This window comes from Lutra lutra, chromosome 8 (genome assembly GCF_902655055.1).
Source record: "Lutra lutra chromosome 8, mLutLut1.2, whole genome shotgun sequence".
In the NCBI taxonomy this organism is placed as follows: domain Eukaryota; kingdom Metazoa; phylum Chordata; class Mammalia; order Carnivora; family Mustelidae; genus Lutra; species Lutra lutra.
Window position 1 is genome coordinate 13,621,050 of NC_062285.1, and position 25,063 is coordinate 13,646,112.

Here is a 25,063-nt window from a genome sequence, read left to right on the forward strand (position 1 = left end):
TTGTGGTTAGACTGATGAATTTCATGGGCTGACATTATTATGTAGCAATGATGCCTATTTATTAAAAGATACATTTCTGCATGTATGCGTACACATACAAGCACAACTGCACACAACTTTTTTTTTTTTTTTTTTTTTTAAAGATTTTATTTATTTATTTGACAGAGAGAGATCACAAGTAGACGGAGAGGCAGGCAGAGAGAGAGAGAGAGGGAAGCAGGCTTCCTGCTGAGCAGAGAGCCCGATGCGGGACTCGATCCCAGGACCCTGAGATCATGACCTGAGCCGAAGGCAGCGGCTTAACCCACTGAGCCACCCAGGCGCCCCATGCACACAACTTTTTAACACCAAAGATAGTGAGCGTTTACACAGATAATTGAAAAAATGTAAGGGCCACCAGAAGTTGTGGGAGCCCTTTCTGTTACTTTTTTTGTTTGTTTTTTGTTTTGGTAATTCTATATAAATTGTTGAATATAATATAGGAAGAACATAGAAGGTTAAAAACATTACTGGGAAGTCAAGAAACCTGGGATCTTATTTCAGGTCACATATAACATCTGCTTTTAAAAGTCACCTGACCTCGTTGGCTGTATTCTAATTATCTCAGCACTGTGCCAGGTGTAGGGCATATTGTAAGATCGGATAAACATGGGTAGAGTGCTACGTGAATACAGGGTTGGACATGCAACCCACATGGGATGGAGAGTGGTCGCATTCAGAGGTAATGACATCTAAGCTAAGAGCTAAAAGATAAGAAGGTGTTGGAATTTAGTAAAGAAACCACAGGCAGACGTGGGAGGGATTCATGTCTACTAAGATCCTTAAGCAAGAAAGAAATGAATTTAAATGATCCCGTGTGGCTGGTGTGTAGTATCTGGGAAAAGAAGAGTTGAGACATGAAGCTAGGACATTAAGCGAGGGCCATACTTTAAAGGATCTGGTAGGTTGTGTTAAATTTCATCCTAAAAGTAGTATGAGAATCTGGGTGGCTCAGTCAGTTAAGCATCTGCTTTTGGCTCAGGTCATGATCCCAGAGTCCTGGGATTGAGCCCCACATTGGCTTCCCTGCTCGGCGGGGAGACTGCCTCTCCCTCTGCCTGCTGCTCCCCCTGCTTGTGCTCTCTCTCTCTCTTTCTCTCTGTCAAATAAATAAAATATCAAAAAAAAAAAAAAAAAACCAAACCAACTCCTAAAAGCAATATGAGGGGACCTATTGTTGGGTTTTACATAGAGGAGTGGTGTAAGACACAATCACTTCAAAGTGTAGGATTTGCCTTGACAAAATTGAATTTTATCATCTCTAAGGTTAATTTTAATTTTTTTATTCATTGTATTAATATCTGAATATAAGCAGTATATCAAAGTGATTTAAATATGTGCCTCTTATTTTAATATGAGAAGAATGAAGAGCAATTAATATGGTACTGTATTAAACATAGAAATAAAGCCCTGTTTACAAAGGATTATTAAACTCATATTGATCTGTTTGCAAAAAGAATTGAAATTAAAATTTTCTGTAATTCTGAGTACATTTGGTTACTGCTGTGTATTTTCTATCATGTCAGTGAAATGTTAGATATTTTCCCATGAGTTTATGTGTGCGATTTAATATCCCCAATCAAATGTAGCTGAAACTGTACTTTTTCTCTCTAGGGATTTAGACTTGTGAGATGCTTCCATTAACTGGAAAGACAATCATCTTTGATAACTTTCCTGATCCTTCTGATACATGGGAAATCACCGAAACAATTGGCAAAGGAACTTACGGGAAAGTTTTTAAAGTGTTGAATAAGAAAAATGGCCAAAAAGCAGCAGTGAAAATTCTGGACCCGATTCATGTATGTCACATTATTTTTCAGCTTTTTCCCGTGAATTAACTTTGTTTTTATTTGTACTAAAGAGTTAAAAAGTCTACAGAAACTTTATTGATTTGTCACAATGTCAATTGCCGTTGAAGAAAATGTTAAAAAAAAAAAAAGTCTGTTTGTTAGGTTTTTCTTGTTTATACACTTAACACATGCAGTAGGGACCAATAAATATTTAATTGATCAGACATATAATACAAATAAGTAAATGAATAAATATAGCTCTTAATAGCTCGGCAGTTGGTTTAATGTTATTTTAGACTTCAAAAAGGTTGTAGGAACAGACTCAAGGGTCTAGAAGTCATTCTCAGATGTCATCTTGGCCAGATCTCTTTTTCTTCCTGCCTTTATTGAGGCTTCAGGCAGAATATCTCTTAAGCTAACCCAGAAATATTTTATGTTAAATTATATTTCTCTCAGAGATAGGAAATTAATTTTCAGGTTTGCTGAAATGTTTCCAAAGCAGAAATGGTATTCCCTTATAATCAGGGTCAGTTTCCTTGTGAAGAACTGAAATTTCATGTGTAGTCTTTTGGCCTCTGTAAGTGATGCCCCAGTAGGGGTACTCTTTTTGCTTTTTTTGGAATAGTTGTGATAAGGGAATCTTCTAGGCTTTTTTTGGGGGGGGGGCCTTGAAGAGTGTAAAGAAGTTGATGAGTTCCCCTCCCGCCCTTTTCTTTCTTTTTTTTTTTTTTTTTTCTGGGAATGAGAACTGGCTGTTTTGGAACATTTTCAGCTCCTGGGAAATATGTAGCTCCCCCGCAGCACTTGGGTGAGCCAGAAGGAGGTCAGTGATCCCATAATCCCTGAACTTCTGTTGAGAGCCGTTTCTCCAGTTACCTGACCCTTGCACACATGATGGGGTGACGTGATGTGTTTGGGAAGGACATGGGACTCCTGGTCCTTGTCATAGCTCTTACACTAACAAACTGTAGGACTCTGCAAAAGGTCTCCAGGATTGCACTTTCTGTTTTTGATTGTTTATTCCTACTAAACCCATTATAACTACAGCGTTTCATATTATTTTGAGCAGAGGAGAGGGAGAGTAGGGGTTTATTTTCAAGCAATAAATTACATACGCTGGGGGAAGAAAAAGAGAGAGACAGCTATGTCCAGACTTAACTGATGCTGAATGTTTTCATATTCCCTTATTGGAAAGTTCTCACCATTTTTAAAAAGATTTTATTTATTTGTTTATTTGAAAGAGAGAGAGAGAGCGAGCATGAGTGGGATTAAGGGTGGGGGGAGGGGCAAAGGGAGAAGGAAACACCCCCCTGAGCAGGGAGTCTGACATGGAGTTCTATCACAGGACCCCAAGATCATGACCTGAGCCAAAAGCAGATGCTTAACCAATTGAGCCACCCAGGCAGTCCTTACCATTTAAACTGAAGGACGAGAGACACAAATACAAACGAAGCTGTACCAGAGTAACTGTACCTATCTCCTCTGGTCTTTGCAAGTGTAGGTTGGGGTTCAGGATGGCAAGAGAAAAGGGCTCCAGCCGGATCCCATGTCTGGTGCCATAACCAGCGTGTCTCTCCCATTCCTCCACTTCTTAACGGAGAAGGACAAATGGATTATGAATACACGTGGACATTGTTCTTTTATAATTTACTCCTGTTTCATATCCTATGAACCTTTAAAATCATGTTTTGTTCTATTGCTTTAATAAAATATATTGGTTTTATAACTCTGGTATGAAATTGGCTCTTTTGCTGCTTTTATTCTTGTTATAGTACATGTATGTTTTTCTCAGAATTATCTATTTCCTCTTCCTTCATAATGTCACAAGCCAAATAAAAAAGATTTATAACCAAGAGATTATAATCTTCGTGAAATAAGTTTAAATGCATCCCAAGCATTTTATAGAGTGGCTTTTTCTTAAGTAAGAGAGTCTTACTATTATAACTTTTGATAGGAGATACAATTAATGGGATTAGAAAGAAGGAGGCAGGGGACTTGCAAGCTAGTCCTGATTTTACACTAACCAGCTCTGTGACCAACCTCTCTGAGCTTTAGCTTCTTTTTCTCAAATTAGAGCTCTGGTCTAAAATTCTTTCCGGCTCTGTGATTACATGATTTTGTCATAAAACAATGTGGACACTAAATGTTGCTGTAAAAACAGTGTTCGAAGCCTTTCTCTTATTACTACTCTTGAGTCCTTTCATGGGATGTGGTTTTCTACAAACATGACTAAGTGTTTATCTTGCATCTTTGTTGGCAAGGGTAGCAACCTGTTCTGCTTCTGGCGACTGAGCCTGTAGCGAACTGAAGGCGAAATGGCATCTTATGTGTAACTTTATTTTACTTTTTCAGAAAGATAGGCATTTATTGCTTGTATGACTACTTTTTGAAAACTTCTATATATTGTCTATTTCAAAGGCACCAAATGAACCACCTAAAAGTTTTTATTCCAAATCAGTGGCTTTGCCACAGAAACAAAGGTAACACTGCAAAGAAAGGAATATCCTTTGGAATCCTTTTTCATGTATGTTTCTTCCTAATTGCATACAAAAATAGTCTTTTATTTGTCCCTTTTTAACTCAGTGAAATTAACATAATTAGAGATGTATTTGATTAGCAGGAAAATCACAATCTCTCCCCTTACATAATGGCATGAGAAATTTTAATGTGTACTATTGAGCACAATAAAAGCCATTATTATAACCTTGCTTTGACAAAATTAAATTCTCTATTTGGTGGTCTCTAATGTGTCTCTTTGATGTAATTCATGTTTTTCTCATGGTTTTCTTCCTTTGACTTTTTGAAACTAGGACATTGACGAAGAGATTGAAGCAGAGTATAACATCTTAAAGACGCTTTCCGACCACCCCAATGTGGTCAGATTCTATGGGATGTACTTTAAGAAGGATAAAATAAATGGAGACAAGTTGTGGTTGGTTCTTGAGGTGAGTGTTTCAATATTATTCTCTGTGTGGAAATTTACAGTGTAGCCTTGGGATGACTGAATGTTTATGTAACATGGACACCAGGAAACCCTTCCTTTAATTTGTTCCTAACTGGTCACAGGCTTAGCAGAATGTTGTGCCCCGTTCTGGCCTTGTCCTTTTAGGACACATTAGGAAATTAAAGAAAAGCCACAAAGACTATTAACAACTAAGAGGAAACATCTCCACAATAAAAGACTCAAGAAACAGGGGTTCTTTGCCTTGCAGAAGAACAAGCTGGAAAGGGACTTCATTAAAATATTGATTTATTCATCCGTATTTTGCTCAGCTAACACGTGACAGAGGCTCTGTGCCAGGTGCTAGGGTACGAGAGAAAATTAATGTAAGTGAGGCTTCATTAGACAAAAATGGAAAGCTGTGATTTTTTTTTTTCTGTCCTCATTGAATACTAATGTCATAAACTATAGAACCAGGTATTTACATTTACGGGGGGAAAAAACCATTATCAGAAATGGTGTTGAATACTAAGTAAGTCCCCAAAGGGAAGCTGTAGTCTCCTAGGAGTGGGTTCTCTCTGATGCAAGAATACATACAGGAAGGTGCCCTGTTATGTAAGGTAACTGTCCTAAAAGAATGTAGTTTTTCTAATTTTCATTGAATATTATTAAAGTGAGGTAATCATTAATTCTGGTAAAATTCACAAGTGTTTTAAATAGTTGCTTTTATCAAACTCAGGACTAGGAAAACCTTCATTGGTTCACTGTAATAATATATATTTATTATGTTCATTATGATTTTATTAGCATTTGATTATTGTATTTCTTTCAGAAAGTTTTGTTGGTTTTTCTGCAGTGACACACTTATAAATTGTACGGTTTTCATAATTTATATTTTTTCTATTACGCCTTTTAAATAATTCTTTAAATGATTTTAAATAGCTGATCATTGTAGAAAATGCTTGAAACTATAAAAAGAACCACTCTCATCATTTAACATATTTCCTTCATCTTTTTTTTTTGGTATGTTTAAAATGATTGGCGGTATTACTTATGAACTTATCCTATTTTTTCACTCAACATAATTTCAGATAGACTTAATCATTTTTACTCTTTGCAAAATAAATACATTCACCTGGTTAACAAAAAGCAAGGAGAACCAAAAGGCTTGTAATACAGAGCAGTAGGAATGCCGATTCGGTTAGTGGTGCCTCCTTCTCCTAAGCAGGTCTGTGCTTATGAAGTGTATCTGGAAATACATGGCTGAGGTTCTCTGCTCCTTCATTTTATAATCTGTGTTCTGAGTTTTAGCTTTCATGCTTCTGGAATCCTAAGTCATCCTGCTCCACAGTGGAGTTCTGCCACATATCAGACCGAGCTCTCTGGTGTCTCTGCTGGTCACTTACATGGAACCCACCGTTCCCTGAATCCTTTGGCCTCCCTTTTCCAAGCTCAATTCCCTGTTTCATACACCTTCTTCTCATTATCCATTGTACTGATGCCACCAAATCTTGAGTCCCTTCAGTTTCTCTAGGGAATAAAACCTCCAGTCTCTTGCCTGAATGTGTAAGTATGTGAGGAGTGCTGGGGCAGGCTCCTGGATGTTGATATTTTGTATGTGAGATAAGAGGGTGTCAAGTCTTTTGAGTAGACACTTCCAAAGGATCCCTTGTTTTCTGCCCCTCCCTTCCCAACTCCTAGGTTGATGTGCACAGGTAACCACAAAATAGTTCTCACCCAGTGCTTTATTTTGTGGCTTCCCTCATTACCAAATCAGTCATCACCACTCAGTCTTTCCATATTGAAAAGTTTTGTTGAAATCTTTTATCTACTGCTCTCTCTTTTTCTGTTCTCTTTTTTCTTGTGGTTTATACTTTTTGATTCCCTTACTAGCATTTTAACAGAGATAAATGAGTGAGAGGAAATACATTTATATGTTTCATCAACCACCTTTAATTCTTTTAATTCCTTTCAGAATTCCTTCCAGAAATCTGAAAGTGTTTTCAAGTACCCTTTCAGAATCTAAAACTGTGTATTACATTATTTTATGGAAATTTAAAAATTTTTTAAATAACCGGTTTTGTTCTTTAAAAAATAGGCGGTGTATTATCATTTGAGAATTACTTTGTTTTTCTCCATTAAGATCACTTTAGAGTTGTAGTTAAGTCACATATTAAAACGAAGCAAAACTTGTAGTCATCTAAACTTTACTTAACTAATAGAATGTACATTATGAACTTAAAACATTTTCTCTAAAATAAATGGAGAATTTTCGAAGTTTATTTCATGTTTTTGTTCATATTTGAGATCTAATGCTGTGCTGATCCTTAATGTGGTCTTGAATAAAATTCTGTATCTTTATATCCTTCAAAACATTTTCAGTAATGCATCTTCAATTTTTTTCCAATGTGGAATCACTGGTAGACTAGCATTTCAATGGAGAGTCAGGTAGGCCTAAATGGCAAGGGTAAATGTATAGATCTTTGCCCAGAGTTTAAAAAAACTGAATGAGATCAGTCATTGTCTTTTTTGCCTGTCAAATCTGTATTCTAATTATATTGTCATTTCTCAGTATTGTCACTTGAAATTAGGTGAGAGTTGGAGACATCTGAGCATAGTGAAATGTTCTTTTGTGAGAGCAGAAAAGATTGATTAAAAGGGTTTGGAACATCCAGTACAAGTAAAGCAGCTTCCTGATATAATGAATCAGCAGAGACTTAATAGCTTCTTTGAACTTTGTCTTTGTGTTTTATTATCAGATGGATGAATTGGAAATATCCCTAAATGGCTTGAGGAAAAAAAAAACTGATAGTTTATTAAAATGGTATTTTGGAAATCTGATCTATCTGAGCTTGCAACATGAGGGGAAAAATAAAGGAAAGCAAGAAGTTGGCAAACTGTGTATAAGATAATTGATTTACATATGTAAATTAGACTAATTACATACACACTGAAGTGGCTTGATGTACAATTACCTGATTTATAAACATGAACGGTACAGGTGCTGTAGTACCGCGCTTTCAGAAAATTGGCTTGTGGCATCAATACCTTATTCTACAAAATGACTGCTAATTATACCTCTTATTGTAACAAAGCCCAAATAAATTATTTTGCATGAGGATAACCAAAGAGTGGCCAGGGAGAGGCTGTGATATTCCCCCAGAGTCATGTTAACAGTGATGGGCTTCTGGCGTGAATCTGCTTCGAGAAGGTGGTGTCTTCTGCGGGGGTGAGTGATTGGAGACACCCCTCATTGTCAGCCTGGCATGTGGGGAGGCCGTCCCAGCTTGGACAAACTCCTGCTCGGTGATATTTCACCATGAAAAATAATTTTATTTATACTTCGATCCAAATAAGAAAAATAAGACTTACTCCAATCTTATGGGCCTCTTTTCTCCATTATTTAGTTGTGATTCTTGAATTATTTCTTTCAGTTTGATACAATTTTTCTCTTTCCTGTATTTTCCCTTTGTACTTTGCTTTCATTTTGTTTTATTAAGTTTTTGAGCATTAATAATACACAGAGCCCTGTTTGGGAATTATTTCCTTCTCAGTTCTGTACTTTCACTTTCAGACGGGCTAATTGTTGCCCAGATTTAGGAAAAGAGCGCTAGTTGCTAGCCCTCTGAAATTCTAGTTGCATATTTGAAATGGAACTGTCCAATAACAGATGGGGTGGAAAGTTTTCTGCTGTGGGAACCGATAGAATGTCTATGGGGCTTTTTATTGTCACTTAGTATTTTCGGTTTTTCTAATGATGTAGGCGTAAAGGGAGAACCTAATATATTTTTTTTTACTTATATCCCATTTTATTTATTTATTTATTTTTAAAGATTTTATTTATTTATTTTACAGATAGAGATCACAAGTAGGCAGAGAGGCAGGCAGAGAGAGAAAGGAGGAAGCAGGCTCCCTGCTGAGCAGAGAGCCCGATGTGGGGCTCGATCCCAGGACCCTGGGACCATGACCTGAGCCGAAGGCAGAGGCTTTAACCCACCGAGCCACCCAGGCGCCCCTTATATCCCATTTTAAAATACCATACATATATTCGTGTCTACTTATTATTACCATATTTCTTGACTGACCTGCTTAGTAAAATGTAGATACCTCTTTTTGTCTTTGTGCTTCATGTGCTAGCGTCTATTCTGAGCGTCAGCGGTGGAGACAGAGGGTGGGAGGTGGTCAGCTTTCTGCCTATGTTTATCACTGACCCAGGAGACTAAAAACGATGAGTCAAAATTGAGTTAAATCAGTCTGGTATTAAGCATTTGCTACTGATGGACACAAAGGGAACTGAGATTTAACGATAATTACCCCATTCTTGGTTGGAAGAACAGCCACATTTTAAGGAGGGAAGGAATCCAGCCTTCTGTCCCAGGGGCTTTTTGCTTAGTGTGCACTCTGCCATAATGGAGTCAAAAATCAGGGTTTGGACACCTTTCTGTGGAAAGACCCCTCCCTTCATAATCCCATCTTAGCTATAATTGCTCCTTTCCCGGTGGTGCTACAGATTGCATTCTGTGAGTTATCTGAATCCGTCCTGATTTGTTCATTCTTAACAGTGACCTCGCTTTCTCCCATTGCTTTCCAATTATAGCGGTTTTTCTCTTTAAAATTATATCCCTTTCAAGAGATCAAAGACTAGAAATTACAGGTAGTATTGGGAAGCACAAAAATTCAGTAACTAGTTATAAAGGCACATTTCAGGTAACACAGTGTTTTGTTTTGTTTTTTAAAGATTTTATGTATTTATTTGACAGAGAGAGATCACAAGTAGGCAGAGAGGCAGGCAGAGAGAGAGGAAGAAGCAGGCTCCCCACTGAGCAGAGAGCCCGATGCGGGGCTCGATCCCAGGACCCTGAGATTATGACCTGAGCCGAAGGCAGCGGCTTAACCCGCTGAGCCACCCAGGCGCCCCTAAACACAGTTTTCATAGACAATAAATACTACTCTGATTCTCATGCATTGTTTTTACACTTCCCTCTGGTCGGTAAGATAAAACCTGTCATGAGGAAAGGAAGCATAGGCTGATGGAAAGAACATGAGTCACCACGAACAAGTGGTTTCTATTTGCCCAGTTAACCCTTTAATGTTACCGTGTTGGAGAGAACATGTACACAGACCGGGTGACAAAGCCACTGCGGGTTTGTGGGTGTGGGAGGGGTCAGGGAAAAGCAGGGCAGGAGTGGGAAGCTTGGCTGAGTTGCCCTAATGGCACAGCATTGTTCCTTCCTTCCTTTAGCTGTGCTCAATTGCAGTGGAGTAGCCGACTGACAGGATGATTCCTTTCATGTTCTTAGGGCTGGAACAACCCTTCCCGCTCTCCTATAAAAGCCTCTTATTTGGTGTACTTGCAACAGAACAGAGAGCAAATTACCTAGAGTCGTTCCATTTTATTTTTTTATTTAAAGGGCAAGATGGAAAAAGCAGTCTAAAAGTCTAAACTTCTTCACCCTCTCTTAACGCAGGAAATATATAAATAATAAATACCACACTTGTATGTCTTTCTTCCCTAATGGCACTCCAGTGATTGTGAAAACATCTGCTCTTTGAGTGGGATTGAAATCTGTAGTATTATTTCAGTGGGGAAAAGCATGAGGTCACCAGAGATATTTTGCCACTTGGCAAATCAGTATATTTTTATCAGCCACTATAATATTTCTGCTAAGTTCTTTTCTTTTGACTGCTTTTTATCATAGATTTCTTATTTCTAACTTTACCAGAATTTTATGGCATTTTTCTAAGAATTTTGAAACCTTTTAGGATGAGGGAATTGTTTTATATCTTGATTTAGTGGTTACGTGATTGTATACAAATTACCAAACAACATCAAACTGCATATTTAAATGAGTCAATTATATTATGTGTCAATGATACCTTGAAAAATACTGCTTCTAGTGTACACATTAGAAAAGTAATGTGAAAACTGATGTTAGACACTACCCATTAGGAAACATCTATTAGGTGATAGTGCCATTCTAATTCATATTATATTACTATTTTATTGGAATGCAGAATTTGGTACATTATTTTGTTGAAATTAATCAGACATCCACACTTTGAAGAGGTACTTTCCAGACCACGTGAAAAGATGCCCTTCTGTCATTTGGTATGTGTGTAGGTGTGTGTGCGTTAGTGTATAGAACTTAAGTTTTCTCATACAGTCATTTGTTAATTCCATAGGTATACTGTTACTTTGGGCCAGGCCCAAGTTACAATGATCTATACCTATTAGTGCCCCTTTCTCTTTTGGTATGTTTGGGGTATCCAATAGAGAACCAGAAAAACGCTGTCATCATGGTGCTTATAGTCTAATGTTGGAGAAAGACAACATAGGCTAAATAAACTAATTAAATGATTGTACATTTTTGTTAGTGCTATGAAGAATATAAATGAGGTGTTAATAATTAAAGAGAAGACTTTTTTTGAAGAGACAAGTCAAAGAAAGCCTATTTGAGTAGGTGACATTTTAATCTGCCGCTTGAGAAAGAAAGGATAATTGGTTACTTTTATTTTTTAATATTTCCTCCAATACTCTGATGATAAGCATCACCTTCATCTCAAAGCAAAAACTTTGGAAACTGCTTTTTATAACAAGTACTAAAGTGATTCTTATCAAAAGAAAGTTCATGGGGCGCCTGGGTGGCTCAGTGGGTTAAAGCCTCTGCCTTCGGCTCAGGTCATGATCCCAGGGTCCTGGGATTGAGCCCCGCATCAGGTTCTCTGCTCAGCAGGGAGCTTGCTTCCTCCCCTCTCTCTCTGTCTGCCTCTCTGCCTACTTGTGATCTCTGTCTGTCAAATAAATAAATAAAATCTTAAAAAAAAAAATAGAAAGTTCAGAAAACACTGTCAAAGGTTCTCAGATTTCAGAGTACATAAAAATAATCCTGGACTTCTGCTTCTGGCCTTGATAATAACTTCTGTCTTCATGTTTTTATACCACAAATACCTAGAGAACTGAATAAAATATACTTTTATATATGAAACACTTTTCAAACATTGAAAAAAAGCTCGGGACTATGACATTGGTAAAGGAGATAAATAAGGGGAGTTCTACAATCACCCCAGCTTTATTCTGGGAGGCAGTTTCCAGACCACAGGCTCTAGGAGGGCATTCCCATGGAGGTCAGTGTAATCTTGCAGAACCGAAAAGACTGGAAAAGCAGATGTGGCTGAGACTTGCAAAGAGATGATAAGCAGAAAGAAAGCTTCAGAAATCTGCAAAGAGGTATTTGACCGAAAACCAAGCTGATTATATATGGACAAGATTTCAGGTAGTTGAGTAAAAGATCAGGGAGATAATTACTGAAAAGTTGTAATCTGAACAACTACCAGAGTTTGTGCAGAGTTAAGAGATACTTGAGTTCTGACCAACCAAAATGGAGAAACTTTGTGAAACACCTGAGGCATTTAGTAAACCCCTTGAAGGCTTATGCATTAGAGGAAAGGCTAGATTAGCCCTAGAATAAGAGCTACCCTAGGCGTACTCATAAAAAGTTCAAAAACAAGGCTTGAAAGGTTCACATTGGTCCATAAGTAAATTAATTGTATGCCAGAACAAAACTCAGCATTCATTAATGGAAGACAGCAGAATCTAGGAATTCAAATATAAAATTAATAAAATCTAGTATCCAGTAAAAAATTACTCAATATATAAAGAAGCAGGAAAATGTGATTTTTCAGAAGATTCCAGAAGATTCAGATTTTTCAGAATTTTTCAGAAGAAAAATTAGTCAATAAAAACAGACCCAGAAATAACAAAGTTGATGAATTAGGAGGTAAGAATTTTAAAACAGATATTACGAATATGTTCAAGAATTTCAAGGAAAACCTGAACATGATGTCGAAAGGGAAACTACAGAAAAGAACTAAATGTAACTGCTAAAACTGAAAAATATATCAGTAGTGAAAAATATATAATATTGAGTTTAACAGCAGATTAGAAGTAAAGTGTGTGGAAGTGAAAATCAGTGAACTTGAAGACAGGAAAATAAAAGCTGTCCTGACTGACCAGATAGAAAAAATGAAAGGGGGAGATAAAAAGACCCTGTGACCTACAGGACATTACCTAGTATTCTAAGCTACATGTAATTGCAGTCTGAAAACAGGAGTGAGGGTTGGGGGAAGCTAATGGCTGAAATCTTTCTGAATTTTGTGAACACTGAGAAACTGTAGATGTCAGAAGCTCAGAATCTCCACTGTAGGAGAAACAAAACTACATGAAGATATGCCATCATCAAGATGTCAAACACTCAAAATGAAGAAAAATATATAAAAGCAACAAGAGGGAAAAAGATTTCATTACATTGAGGAGTCAAAGGTAAGAGTTGCTACTGACAACCAATACAGTGGAATGGTATCTTTAAAGCAATGGGGGAAAAAGGTGCTCTCAACATTTCTGTGTACAGTGAAAATGTTACTCATAAATGAAGGCAAAATAAGCACAGGCATTTTCATCAAAGGACAAGAATTTACCACCAGAGACATGTACTATAGAAAATGTCAAAGAAATACTTTCAGGATGAAGGAAAATGATTTTAGGTGGAAACTCAGAGGGGTGCCTGCATGGCTCACTTGGTTGGTGTCTGCCTTTGGCTCAGGTCATGATCCTGGGGTGCTGGGATGGAGCCCCACATCAGGCTTCCTGTTCAGTGGGGAGCCTGCTTCTCCCTCTCCTTCTGCCCTTCCTCCACTCTACTCCCAGTTGTGCACATTCTCTCTCTCTCGAACAAGCAAATAAAATCTTTAAAAAAAGATGGAAACTCAGATCTACAAAAAGAAAAGAAAAATACAATTAGTGGTAAATAGAAGGATAAATAAGAAACTTTTTATTTTATATTAAAAATATTTTTAATAATATTATTTCAGTATCTTGAAAAGAGAAATCATGAGTTAAATCCACAATTTTAGCTACATATTTTGGGGGTTTTAGCATGTATAACTAAAATGTATGGCAAAAATAACAAAACTGCAGAGGAAAAATGGAAATATATAGTTTTAAGAGTTTTACATTATGTGTGAACTACTGTAATATTATTTTAAGGGGACTGTAATAAGTTAAAGAGGCATATTGGAAACACTAAAGCGAGCACAAAAAAAAAATAAAATGAGTAAGTATAGCTAATAGGCCAATAGAGGATAAAATGGAATACTACAAACATTCAAACCAGAGAAAGTAGGAAAATAGGAAAAGAAGATTAAAAGAAAAACAGAAAAAAATAGGAAATGGTAGACTTAAGCCTTATCTGATTTGTAATTACATTAAATGGAAATAGTCTAAACTCTACATTTCAAAGGCAGAAATGGTCAAATTGGATGAAAAGCAAGACCAAATACAAACACTTGAAGAATACAGAGAAACAGAGATAGAGAGGGAGGGAATAGACAAGTTAAAAACAAAAGAAGGTCAAATATACTTAAGCTTTAATATGTACTCAATAACAAGGCTTTAAAATACATGAAACAGAAACTATTAGAATTGAAAAAAGAAATGGACATATTCCGTTAGATGTATTTATTTATTTGAGAGAGAGAGAGAGCACACAGAGGGAGAGGGAGGGGAAGAGGCAGATTCCCTGCCAAGCAGGGAGCCCAATATATTCACAACGTTAAATAGAAAATTCAACATTCTATCCCCAGTAATTTAAAGAATAAGTAGAAAATCAGTATAACAAAGAACACTTGAGTTTTCTGGACTATGAAATCTCAACAAATTTAAAAATAGTGAAATCATGACAAGTATATTGCCTGACCATAAGAGAATTAAATTAAAAATGAAGATATCAGAAAAACTCCCAAATATTTAGAAATTAGACCATGTACTTCAAAAGTAACCCTTAGCTCAGAGAGGAAATTTTAAGGAAAATGAGAAAATAGTTTGAAATGGTAATGGAAACATGACATATCAAAGTTCTGAGATTCAGTTAGGCGGTGGCTAGATGGACATTTATACTTCCTTTCAATGCTTATTTTAGAAAAGAAGAAAGGTTCAATGCCAGTTTGTCATTTTTTACCTCAAGATGCTAAAGAAATCAAAGCAAATGAAATCCAGTGGAAGCTGAAGAAAATAAATAATGAAGATAATAATAAGCATCAATAGAAAATGAACAAAACCAGAGAAAATGAAAGCAAAAGTTGGTTCTTTGGAGGTCATTAATAAACTGGACAAATATCTCTAGATAGATCCAGAAAAAAATGATGACGTACAAATTGCCAATTTTAGGGATCAAATAGGGAAATCACTATTGTATCTATAGACATTAGCATGATAGTAATGAAATGTAATGAACAACTTTATATTTTTTGGAGATTTTTTATTGATTCATATATTAGAGACAGAGGGTGTGCAAGTGGGGTGTGTGGGGAGAGGAAAGGAGAGAGAGAATCTGAAACAGACTACACTGAGCATAGAGCCTGTTGTGGGGCTCCACCTCATGACCGCAAGATCATGACCTGACCTGAAACCAAAAGTCAGACGCTTAACTCACTGAGCCACCAAGCTGCCCCACAAACAACTTTACATTAATAAATTTGGCAACTGATTATCTGATGTTGTCCTTGAAAGACACAAACTATAAAACTGATATGAGAAGTAGAAAACGTAAATAGCTTTATATTAATAAAAGAAACTGGGATGCCTGGGTGGCTCAGTGGGTTAAAGCCTCTGCTTTCAGCTCAGGTCATGATCTCAGGGTCCTGGGATCGAGCCCCGCATCGGGCTCTCTGCTCAGCAGGGAGCCTGCTTCCCACCCGCCTCTCTGCCTGCTTCTCTGCCTACTTGTGATCTCTGTCTGTCAAATAAATAAATAAAATCTTAAAAAAAAAATGAAAGAAACTTAATTCATAATCCTTCCCATAAAGAATAAAGAGAATACCAGACCCAGTTTCTTCACTGGTAAATTCTATCAAATATTTATACCAACTAAATTCCAGAGAGATATAGAAATTATTCTTCCTGTATATTTCTAGTCTGTCTTCCTCATTTTTACAACTATCATTATTATACGTTTCACATAAATGGTACAATAATTTTCATAGCTACTGTATATAATTTTATGTATTTTGGCAAAGTTGAGAGAAGAAAGGACAGCAAGTGTATAATCATAGAGTTTTTTATATTAACTTTCTCACTTAACATTTTCAGTTCTCTTCATTTCTTCCTGTGAATTCCAGTCACCCTCTGGTATCATCACATCAATCCAGCTTTTTTCCAACCTACCTCTTTAGTGCTCTTACTGTCAAACATACTGCATTTCTCTATACTATAGACCAAATAATACAATTGTGTACATATTGTTTTATAGGATTGCTTTTTAAATCAGTTAAGGAAAAAGTAACAAGCATGTATACTGTCTTTTATGATGATATAATTACCTTTACTGGGGCACCTGGGTGCCTCAGTGGGTTAAGGCCTCTGCCTTCGGCTCAGGTCATGATCCCAGGGTCCTGGGATCGAGCCCTGCATTGGGCTCTCCGCTCAGTGGGGAGCCTGCTTCCCTCCCAACCCCTGCCTGCCTCTCTGTCTACTTGTGATCTCTGTCAAATAAATAAATAAAATCTTTAAAAAATAAAAAATTTTAAAAAATAATTACCTTTTCTAATGCTCTTTATTTTCTAATGTGGTTTCAGATAACTCTCTGTAATGACTTGCTTTAATCCTAAAGAACTTTCTTTAGTATTTCTTATAAGTTGGATCTGCTAGCAACAAATTATCTCGATTTTGTTTACATAGCAATGTATTAATTTCCTCTTTAATTTTGAAGATATTCTTGTTGGATATAAGACTCTTGGTGGACAGATATTTATTTATTTATTTATTTATTTATTAAACATATAATATATTTTTATCCCCAGGGGTACAGGTCTGTGAATCGCCAGGTTTACACACTTCACAGCACTCACCATAGCACATACCCTCCCCAATGTCCATAACCCCACCCCCCCAACCCCCCTCCCCCCATCAACCCTCAGTTTGTTTTGTGAGATTAAGAGTCACTATGGTTTGTCTCCCTCCCAATCCCATCTTGTTTCATTTACTCTTCTTTGGACAGATATTTTTTATTGAGCTCCTGGAATATATCTTCCTTCTCCCTTCTGGGCTCAGTAGTTCCTGATAAGAAGTCAGCAGTTAATCTTATTAGGATTCTTTTTCCTCTAACAATTAATTTTCTCCTATTATTTTCAAGATACTCTTTTTTTTTTTTAATCTTAGGCTATTTTTATTTTTATTTTTTTAATTTTTTTTAGAGAGAATTTTTTTTTTAAAGATTTTATTTATTTATTTGACAGAGAGAGGTCACAGGTAGAGAGGCAGGCAGAGAGAGGGAGGGAAGCAGGCTCCCTGCTGAGCAGAGAGCCTGATGCAGGACTCGATCCCAGGACCCTGAGATCATGACCCGAGCCGAAGGCAGCAGCTTAACCCACTGAGCCACCCAGGCACGCTTAGGCTATTTTTATTTTATCTGACTATGGATCTCTTTGTGTTTATTCTACTTGAGTTCATTGAGCTTCTTGGATGTATAGAATAATATTGTTTTTATCAAACTTGGGAAGATTCAGCTATTGTTTCTTGCACTATTTTTTTCTGCTCCTTATTCTTTCTTTCTTCTGGCCCACCCGTACATTTATATGGGCATACATACATTTCCTTGAAACTGTTCATTTATCTTATTTCTATCTTCTCTCACATTTCATAACCTCTATCTAACTTCAAGTTTGCGGGTTCTTTCTTCTGCCACTTCAAATCTACTGGTGAGGTCCCCTGTTGAATTTATCATATACATTACTGTAATATAATTTTCATCTCCAGAACTTTCATTTGGTTCTTTTTTTTTATGAGTTCCATCTCTTTATTGATATTTTTTATTGATGAGACATTATCATCATACCATTCCTCACTTCTTAAAGCATGATTTTCTTTAATCCTCTGAACATATTTATAATTCCTACTTTGAAGCCTTTGTCTACTGAGTTCATCATCTGGGCTCTCTCATGGGCAGTTTCTGTGGCCTGCTCTTTTTTGTGTGTATGAATGACACTTTTCTGTTTCTTTGCATATCATAATTTTTTTGATTAAAAACTGGATATTCGGGGCGCCTGGGTGGCTCAGTGGGTTAAAGCCTCTGCTTTCAGCTCAGGTCATGATCTCAGGGTCCTGGGATCGAGCCCCGCATCGGGCTCTCTGCTTAGCGGGGAGCCTGCTTTCCTTCCTCTCTCTGCCTGCCTCTCTGTCTACTTGTATTCTCTGTCAAATAAATTAAAAAAAAAAACCAAAAACTGGATATTCTATGTCATATATTTAATGTATTATAGGACTTCTAGATATCGATAAGGGGAAGCTTATTTTTTTGTTTGCTTGTTTGTTTAGTAACTTGGCTTATCCCCCATGGTATGAAGCCTCTGATGTTCCTTCTCAGAGGGTATGCTTTGGGCATTTGCAGTCACCCTCAGATGGCAATGGGTTTAACAGTGCTTTACACCTCTCCTTCCCTGATCTTTCTAGAAGGCTTTCTGTCTCTATGGTGAACACTCAGTTATTAGGCTCCACTAATTGCCAGCTGATTCCTCTATTGTTTTCAACAATGTCCTGGGGCAAAAATTACTTCCCAGTCTGATCTAATTAATTTGGGTCTATGCCTGGGTGCTTTTTGAGGTGAGTCCTTTGAGATTTTTCTGACCCCAAGAGAGTTATTCTTAGCTGTTTCTTTCCTTGAATCTCTCTGTTAAGCTAGCTGGTGTGTGGTTACCTACTTGTTCTCATGGAATTACCTGCCTCCTTGTAATTTCCAAAGCCTCCGCTGTTTTCAAGAAAATCCTTAGGCTTGATCTTCCCCACTCTCTCTCAGATGTCAGTCCAACCTTGGAGCTCTCTGTTTTTGTGGCCTGCCTCTCTCCCTGGGCTAAATATCTGAGCCACTGTTCTGGAACTGGCCGCATGTCTTGGAGAGTGGCCCATCTCATCCTGTTTGAGAAGCAGCACTGTGGATTAGGGAGGTGGACTCTGTAGCTGGCTTGGTAGCACAAAGTTGGGTAAAGGGTGAGAAATGCTGGTGGTCTGCCCCTCCCAAAAAAGATACCATAGACCTCCTATTCAGGAACTGATGGGAAGGGCACCCTATCTTCTTGGTTATGTTCATGCTGAGTAGAGCTTTTGTCACTGTGCCCTGGTTGGGGGTGAGAACAGCAGAGTGGTTCGGTTGCCACAGACTCTAACTATTCTTACCAAGATTGAGTTTTGTTCTCCAATGTTTCTTCATTTGCTATATGTCCTTATAACAATTTCTGAAGACATTAAATGGTTGTTTATTTTTAAATTTTTACCAGTTCTTGTTGTTTCATGGGAAAATAGGTCCACAGAGTTCTTCACAATTCCATTCAGGGGGAAAAACCAATCCTATGACATCTTTAAGAAAGAATCAGTCTTGTTGACTCATCTATGAGGCCAGCTTTATACTGACAAAAGAAAGTGAAGATATTACAAAAAAAGAAAACTATATTCTAACATTCCACATAACTATATATGTAAACGTCCTTTGTAAAATATTAACAAATTCAGTAACATATATGAAAATGTTAATAGATCATGATTAAATGGGCTCTGTCCCTAGCACACAAGTTTACTAAAATGTTAATAAAAAATTAAAATTTTCTGTATTACAAATCACTGCATTAGAAGAATCAAAGAAAAAAAAATCATGGAAAACACCTGCCAAAATTCAATACCCCTTTGTGATAAGACACTTTCAGCACATGAGGAATAGATGGAAATTTCACCTAACAAAGTGCATCTACCCAAATTTTTAAGAAATAAGTAAAAAGCTTGAAGTCTTCACAAAAGCATATATATAATATATTCAATATCTTTGGTAAAATTTAAATTAAAACCACAATCACACTCTACTACACATCCACTAAAGTGACTATAATTACAGACTAATAAAACAGAATATTGGTGAGATTGTGGGGTCCATCAAACTCTTCATTTTGCTCAGGCAACATGAAATGGCACAGCTACTTTGCATATGGTACAACAGTGTCTTCTAATGTTACACATGAACCCATATAATCCAAGTTTCACCTGTAGGCATTCCCTAAGACTGGTTTCTACAAAAATATTCAAACACGAATGTTGATGAGCAAAGTGAAAATTAGAAATGAGTTTTAGAGAATACAAATTTCTGCTTTTGTGGCCTCCCACAGAATATGGTCTTAAGACTATATATGGCCTTAGAGCATTCCCAGAATGAATGAAAAAAAAATTGACATCACAAAGACTTGCCTGAGAAAATATAATTCTTGTTAAAAAGCTATAGTTATTAATATGGTGGATATTGTTGCAGGAAAAGCTAGATAGATGAATGCAATAAATAAAGAATCCAGAAACAGATCCAATAATGAAAAAAAATTGAAAAATGGCAAAGGTCAGAAATCCCAATTATAGAAATTAGTAGCCTTCTTTCAGAAATTTGAGTAGAAATATATGCTTTCCAAACATCGTGTGGACACAATACATTTAGAAAACTTATAAAGGCTGTCTTTGGAAGTTAGTTGTAATGGTCTGTTTATAGAATCTCATCCCTTTTGATTTAGATTGTTTTTTAAAAATGTTCGACTGTAGCCTGATTAGAGAATTCATTTTTAGTGCAGCTCTGTTATTAGTGTAACTCTGGTTTAAGAAAATTATACTTCAGGTTTTTTGGATTAAAGAACACTAAGGGCTCCTGATAGCATTGTGTTTCAAAACTATCCTTAAGGGTTTTCAGTCCCCCATTACAAGTCCCCATCTTAGTTTATGTTGGCGATTTAAGAATTGCATAAGCTAAATATGACCATTCATCTGGATACAATTCTTTTTAAAGGAAAACCTAAGGTCAATTTCATTTTTAATGATGTATTGCCTAATTCAGAAACATCATTTTATATATTTAATCCTTCATGATCATTTAAAAACAAGTACACTTTGATTTAAAATTTATTGTTTTTACTTTTCTTTATATGAAAGAAAGGTATTTTGTGCTAGTTGAGCAAAAGCATATTTCACCAAGAGTATTGGTATTTGAAATACCAGTAATTCTAAGTGAGGTTTTGAGAATTCATGGTGCTGTTTCATTTCGAGCATCTTTAGGAATAGTTCAACCACACATTCATTTGTGGTTTATTGACATTTGGCACCTATAGTCTGTTTCATAATTTCCATGTTTGTTATATTTGCCCTCTTCCCCCGTTGGGCTTTCATTTCAACCTACTTTCTTAAACCTTCATTCAGAAGACTCTTTTCTATCCTAGAGACTAAACCACAGCAGCCAGAGAAACAAACTTTGCTATTCTCTGTACAGAACATGGGTAGGAGGCATTGGTCAGGATCCAAGAAGAGGGAATCATCCACATCTTCACTTCCTCTTGGTCAAGGTCCACACAAAGCCTCACGCAGTAATTTCCCCTACCAGCAGACATGACCATAGTCAAGCAGAGAACCAGCATAGATTCCACGAGGGGGAGGATTTTCAATTTAAAAATATTTCATCATTTGTGATTTTCTCTGTCATTAATCTCTTAACCCACTGAGCCACCCAGGCGCCCCTTCTTTTTTTTTTTTTTTTTTTTAAGATTTTATTTATTTATTTGACAGAGAGAGATCACAAGCAGGCAGAGAGGCAGGCAGAGAGAGAGGAGGAAGCAGGCTCCTTGCCGAGCAGAGAGCCCGATGCGGGGCTCGATCCCAGGACCCTGAGATCATGACCTGAGCCGAAGGCAGTGGCTTAACCCACTTGTCATTAATCTCTTAAAAAAAGACTATTTGGAGGCAGTTTTTTTCTTCAGCATAAGTAATCAAAAAAAATAATAATAAAATGAATCAACAAGTAAGTGGGCAAAATGTCTGTGCCTCAAGCTATGTAAAATGGGAATTTTATGACTTCAAAGGGCAGGCGTCTAGATTTACACACTCTAACTTTTGGAGCTATAGATGCTAGAAGATATAAAATCTGAGGTACCTATCCTTTGCAAAGTAGGTACACAAAAGAAAAAGGCATTTTCCCCTTTCTCTTTGTTTCCCACCTTAACACTACTCCCAGACGGAGAATGAGACCTCCTGATAAAAATATCGCACATCAGAGTCTCTGTACTTTGGGGAAGTTCTGTCTCTGATTTCATTGTTACTTTCCATCCCTTTGCAATTTTATGTTGTTTTGTTGTCTCTTTTCTTCCTGGTTTCTAAACAGGAGTTATTTTTGGTCTTTGTACTTTAATCTCTCTTTCCCTGTGAGGGTAGTGTTTAGGATCTTGGGAAGGTGAGGCCCAGGTGAACATTGAAAACAGACTAGATGCTCCCATGGAAGGGTGCTGATATAAGGTCCATGCTAAGCAGTGGTAAGGGACCAGTTCTGTCCCTCATCAAGAAGTCTTCAAGACTCTCAACTTGAGGTAGACTGTCAATAGCTGTCATAGGGTCATGCATGTAGTAGGCACCAAATATTTTTAGTTCAAGTGCACTCTCTAACCAGGCACTAATTATTTAATGAAACCCTGGAAAAGCAATGATGGTATGCAAATGCTTAGATTGGGCTTGGATTTTTAATAAAACCTAAGTATCAGAAACTAGATATTTTAAAAGCCGCAAGTATTTAGATATTTATTTTAAATAATACTTCTGAAAACAAGTTGCATGTATATTATTAATAATCACAATATATAGCAAACAGTACAGTAAAAGATATAAAAGGAAAAAATAAAGCTTCTGTTATCTCAAATTCACATTATCTGGAAGTAAAACCGAATATCTGGTTTTCATAATTTATTTATTCTCTTTAATTTACTCTAGTCCTTCCATATATTAAACTCAAATAATGTTTTGGAGTTTCCTTTTTCTTTTTGATCTGTAATTTAAGGATTTTAGTGGACTTTTAAAATCCTCCCCACTTTAGAAGTTTTCTTTTCTTTCTTTCTTTTTTTTTAACTTTTTAGTCATTGATTGGTAATTGGTCATTTTTTAAAAATTTTGGTCATTCTATCTTCATATGGTTAAAAGTTTCAACCAATCAATGATCATTCTTTTTCAAATGTCATATGAAATAATTACATTATTGAAACAATTAATTTACTGTGTTATTCAAATTATTTATAGTCCTGTCTTTGAGAAGCTGGTTCTGAATTTCATCTAGAAGAGTACATGTGCAGGAAGAGCCCAGAAATTTTTGGAAAGATAATAAGAGATGACTTATTTGATAAACCAACTGTTAAACAAGCTTTAAAACAGGCTTTAAAACAAGTTGATACTTCACAAGAACAGAGAAATCAGAGGAATTTCGTAGATAATCTAGAGAAAGGCCCAGGCATTCACTGGAATGCAGCGTATAGCAATGGTGACATCGCATACAGTAGCAGACTGTCTACTGGAAACAAACTCAATATTACACATTTAAAACCCTGGAAGTGAGGGCCACCTGGATGCTCGGTCAGTTGAGAGTCCGACTCTTGATTTCAGCTTAAGCGTCAATTTCACATAGGGCGTGGAACCTGCTTAAGATTCCTTTTCTCCCTCTCCCTCTGCCCCTCCCCTGCTCTCTCTCTCTCTGAAATAAATAAGTCTTTAAAGAAAGGAAATAAACTAAAAAATAAAATACTGTAAGTGAAATAAAGATCAAAATATGTTAAGGACATAAAATCATAAAAAGAAAACACAAAAATGTTATAATGATCTTAGTTTAGGGAAAAGCCTTTCTTCTAAGCATGACCAAATAAAACAGGGAACATTAAGAAAAAAGTTGATAAATTTGAATCCACCTCTCCCCAAAGTACACTTCTGAATTGCAGAAGACACTGTAACCAAAGTCAGTACACCAGAACAGCAGGAGAAAACTTGTCAACATCTTCAAGGGCAGATTCTAGCCTGTCTTTAAATCTTTTCCTTTTTTCCCTTCCAACTTGATGTTATCAGTCCATCTATGTTATTCCACAGTGCTTGCTCATTATTATTTTCCCATGTAAATAATATATTTTTCCCATGTAACAATTCAAGACTTAATGTATAATCTTGGTAACTGTTATTTAATCTCTTTAATGCAGAGTTTTTCAGTCTTGGGCTGTCAGTTTTAGCTCAAATGATTGTGGATTGTTCTTAACAATATGCATTTAAGGTATATTACACCACTAGTGGGAATGCAGAATGGGATAGCTACTTTGACAAATAGTTTGGATGATGAAGGTTAAACATATGACTCATAGGACTTAACAGTCCCCTGTCCTAGGTACTTACTCAAGAGAAATGAAAAGTATATTCATGTAAGGACCTGTATGCAACGTTTACAATGGTTTTGGTCATAATGGCCCCAAATTAGAAATACCTCAAATGTCTTTCAGTTAGTGAATAAACAAACAGTGGCTTATCTATTCAATGGAATATTCAGCATCAAAAAGGTAATGAACAGTGGTGCACTTGGGTGGCTCAGTTGGTTGAGCATCGTATTCTTGATTTTGGCTCTGGTCATGATCTCTCGGTCATGAGACTGAGCCCCATATCAGGCTGGGCAGTGTGGAGTCTGCTTGAGAATCTCTTCCCCCCGCCACTGCCGCTCTCCCCGCTCATGCTCTCTCACACTCCTCTCTCTAAAACAAACAATCGAAAAAGGAATGAACATTAAAACATTAGGAAAGAAATATTCTTTTCTAGAATATTCAATACTCTAGAAAATTCTAAAAAAATTTCTAGAAAAGAAATACTCAACAGAGATGAATTTTAGATGCATTAGGTAAAGTCAAAGAAACCAGACTCAATGGGCTTCAACCTTATGACTCAGTTTCTATGACAGTATTGCAAAGGCGATGCCATGGGGACAGAAGACAGATTAGTGGTTTCCAGGGGCTGGGTAGGGATTTGACTACAAAGAAACACAAGGAAGATTTTTATGTCCTGAATTTTTTCTGTATCTTGATTGTGGTAGCGGTTAGATGATGAATGCACTTGTCAAAACTCAGAATTTCAGTTAAATTGGGTTAAATTTATTTTATGTAAATTATATCTCAATATACCTCATTTTAAAAAACAAAGTGAGAATTTATTACCAAAAAATCCTGTATTCTAACCTTGACTCAATGGGAAAAACAACTGAAATAAAAGTTGACTGGAGAAAATAAAATTTAAACTGCTCAGTGTGAATTACAAGGTTGCATTAGTTCTTCCTGTATTTCATTTTTTATTTTATTTCCTGCACATTCTTTAGGGTTCCTTTATCCCTTCTCCCCCACCCCCCGCCCCGCAACTTTCCAGCTATTTCCTCTTGCATTAACATAATAGTCA

General features: G+C 36.6%; 1 protein-coding gene across 6 annotated transcripts in view; it reads left to right on the forward strand.

Moving 5' to 3' along the window:
- MYO3A (myosin IIIA) overlaps positions 1 to 25,063 on the forward strand; it is a 248,501-nt gene that overhangs the window by 13,824 nt on the left and 209,614 nt on the right. For all 6 annotated transcript variants that reach the window (XM_047743195.1, XM_047743199.1, XM_047743198.1 and 3 more), the window contains exons 3-4: positions 1,654 to 1,838; positions 4,640 to 4,774. In XM_047743195.1, coding sequence (XP_047599151.1) covers positions 1,671 to 1,838; positions 4,640 to 4,774 — 303 coding nt within the window. In that variant the 5' untranslated portion in view covers positions 1,654 to 1,670. The remainder of the gene's footprint in view (positions 1 to 1,653; positions 1,839 to 4,639; positions 4,775 to 25,063) is intronic.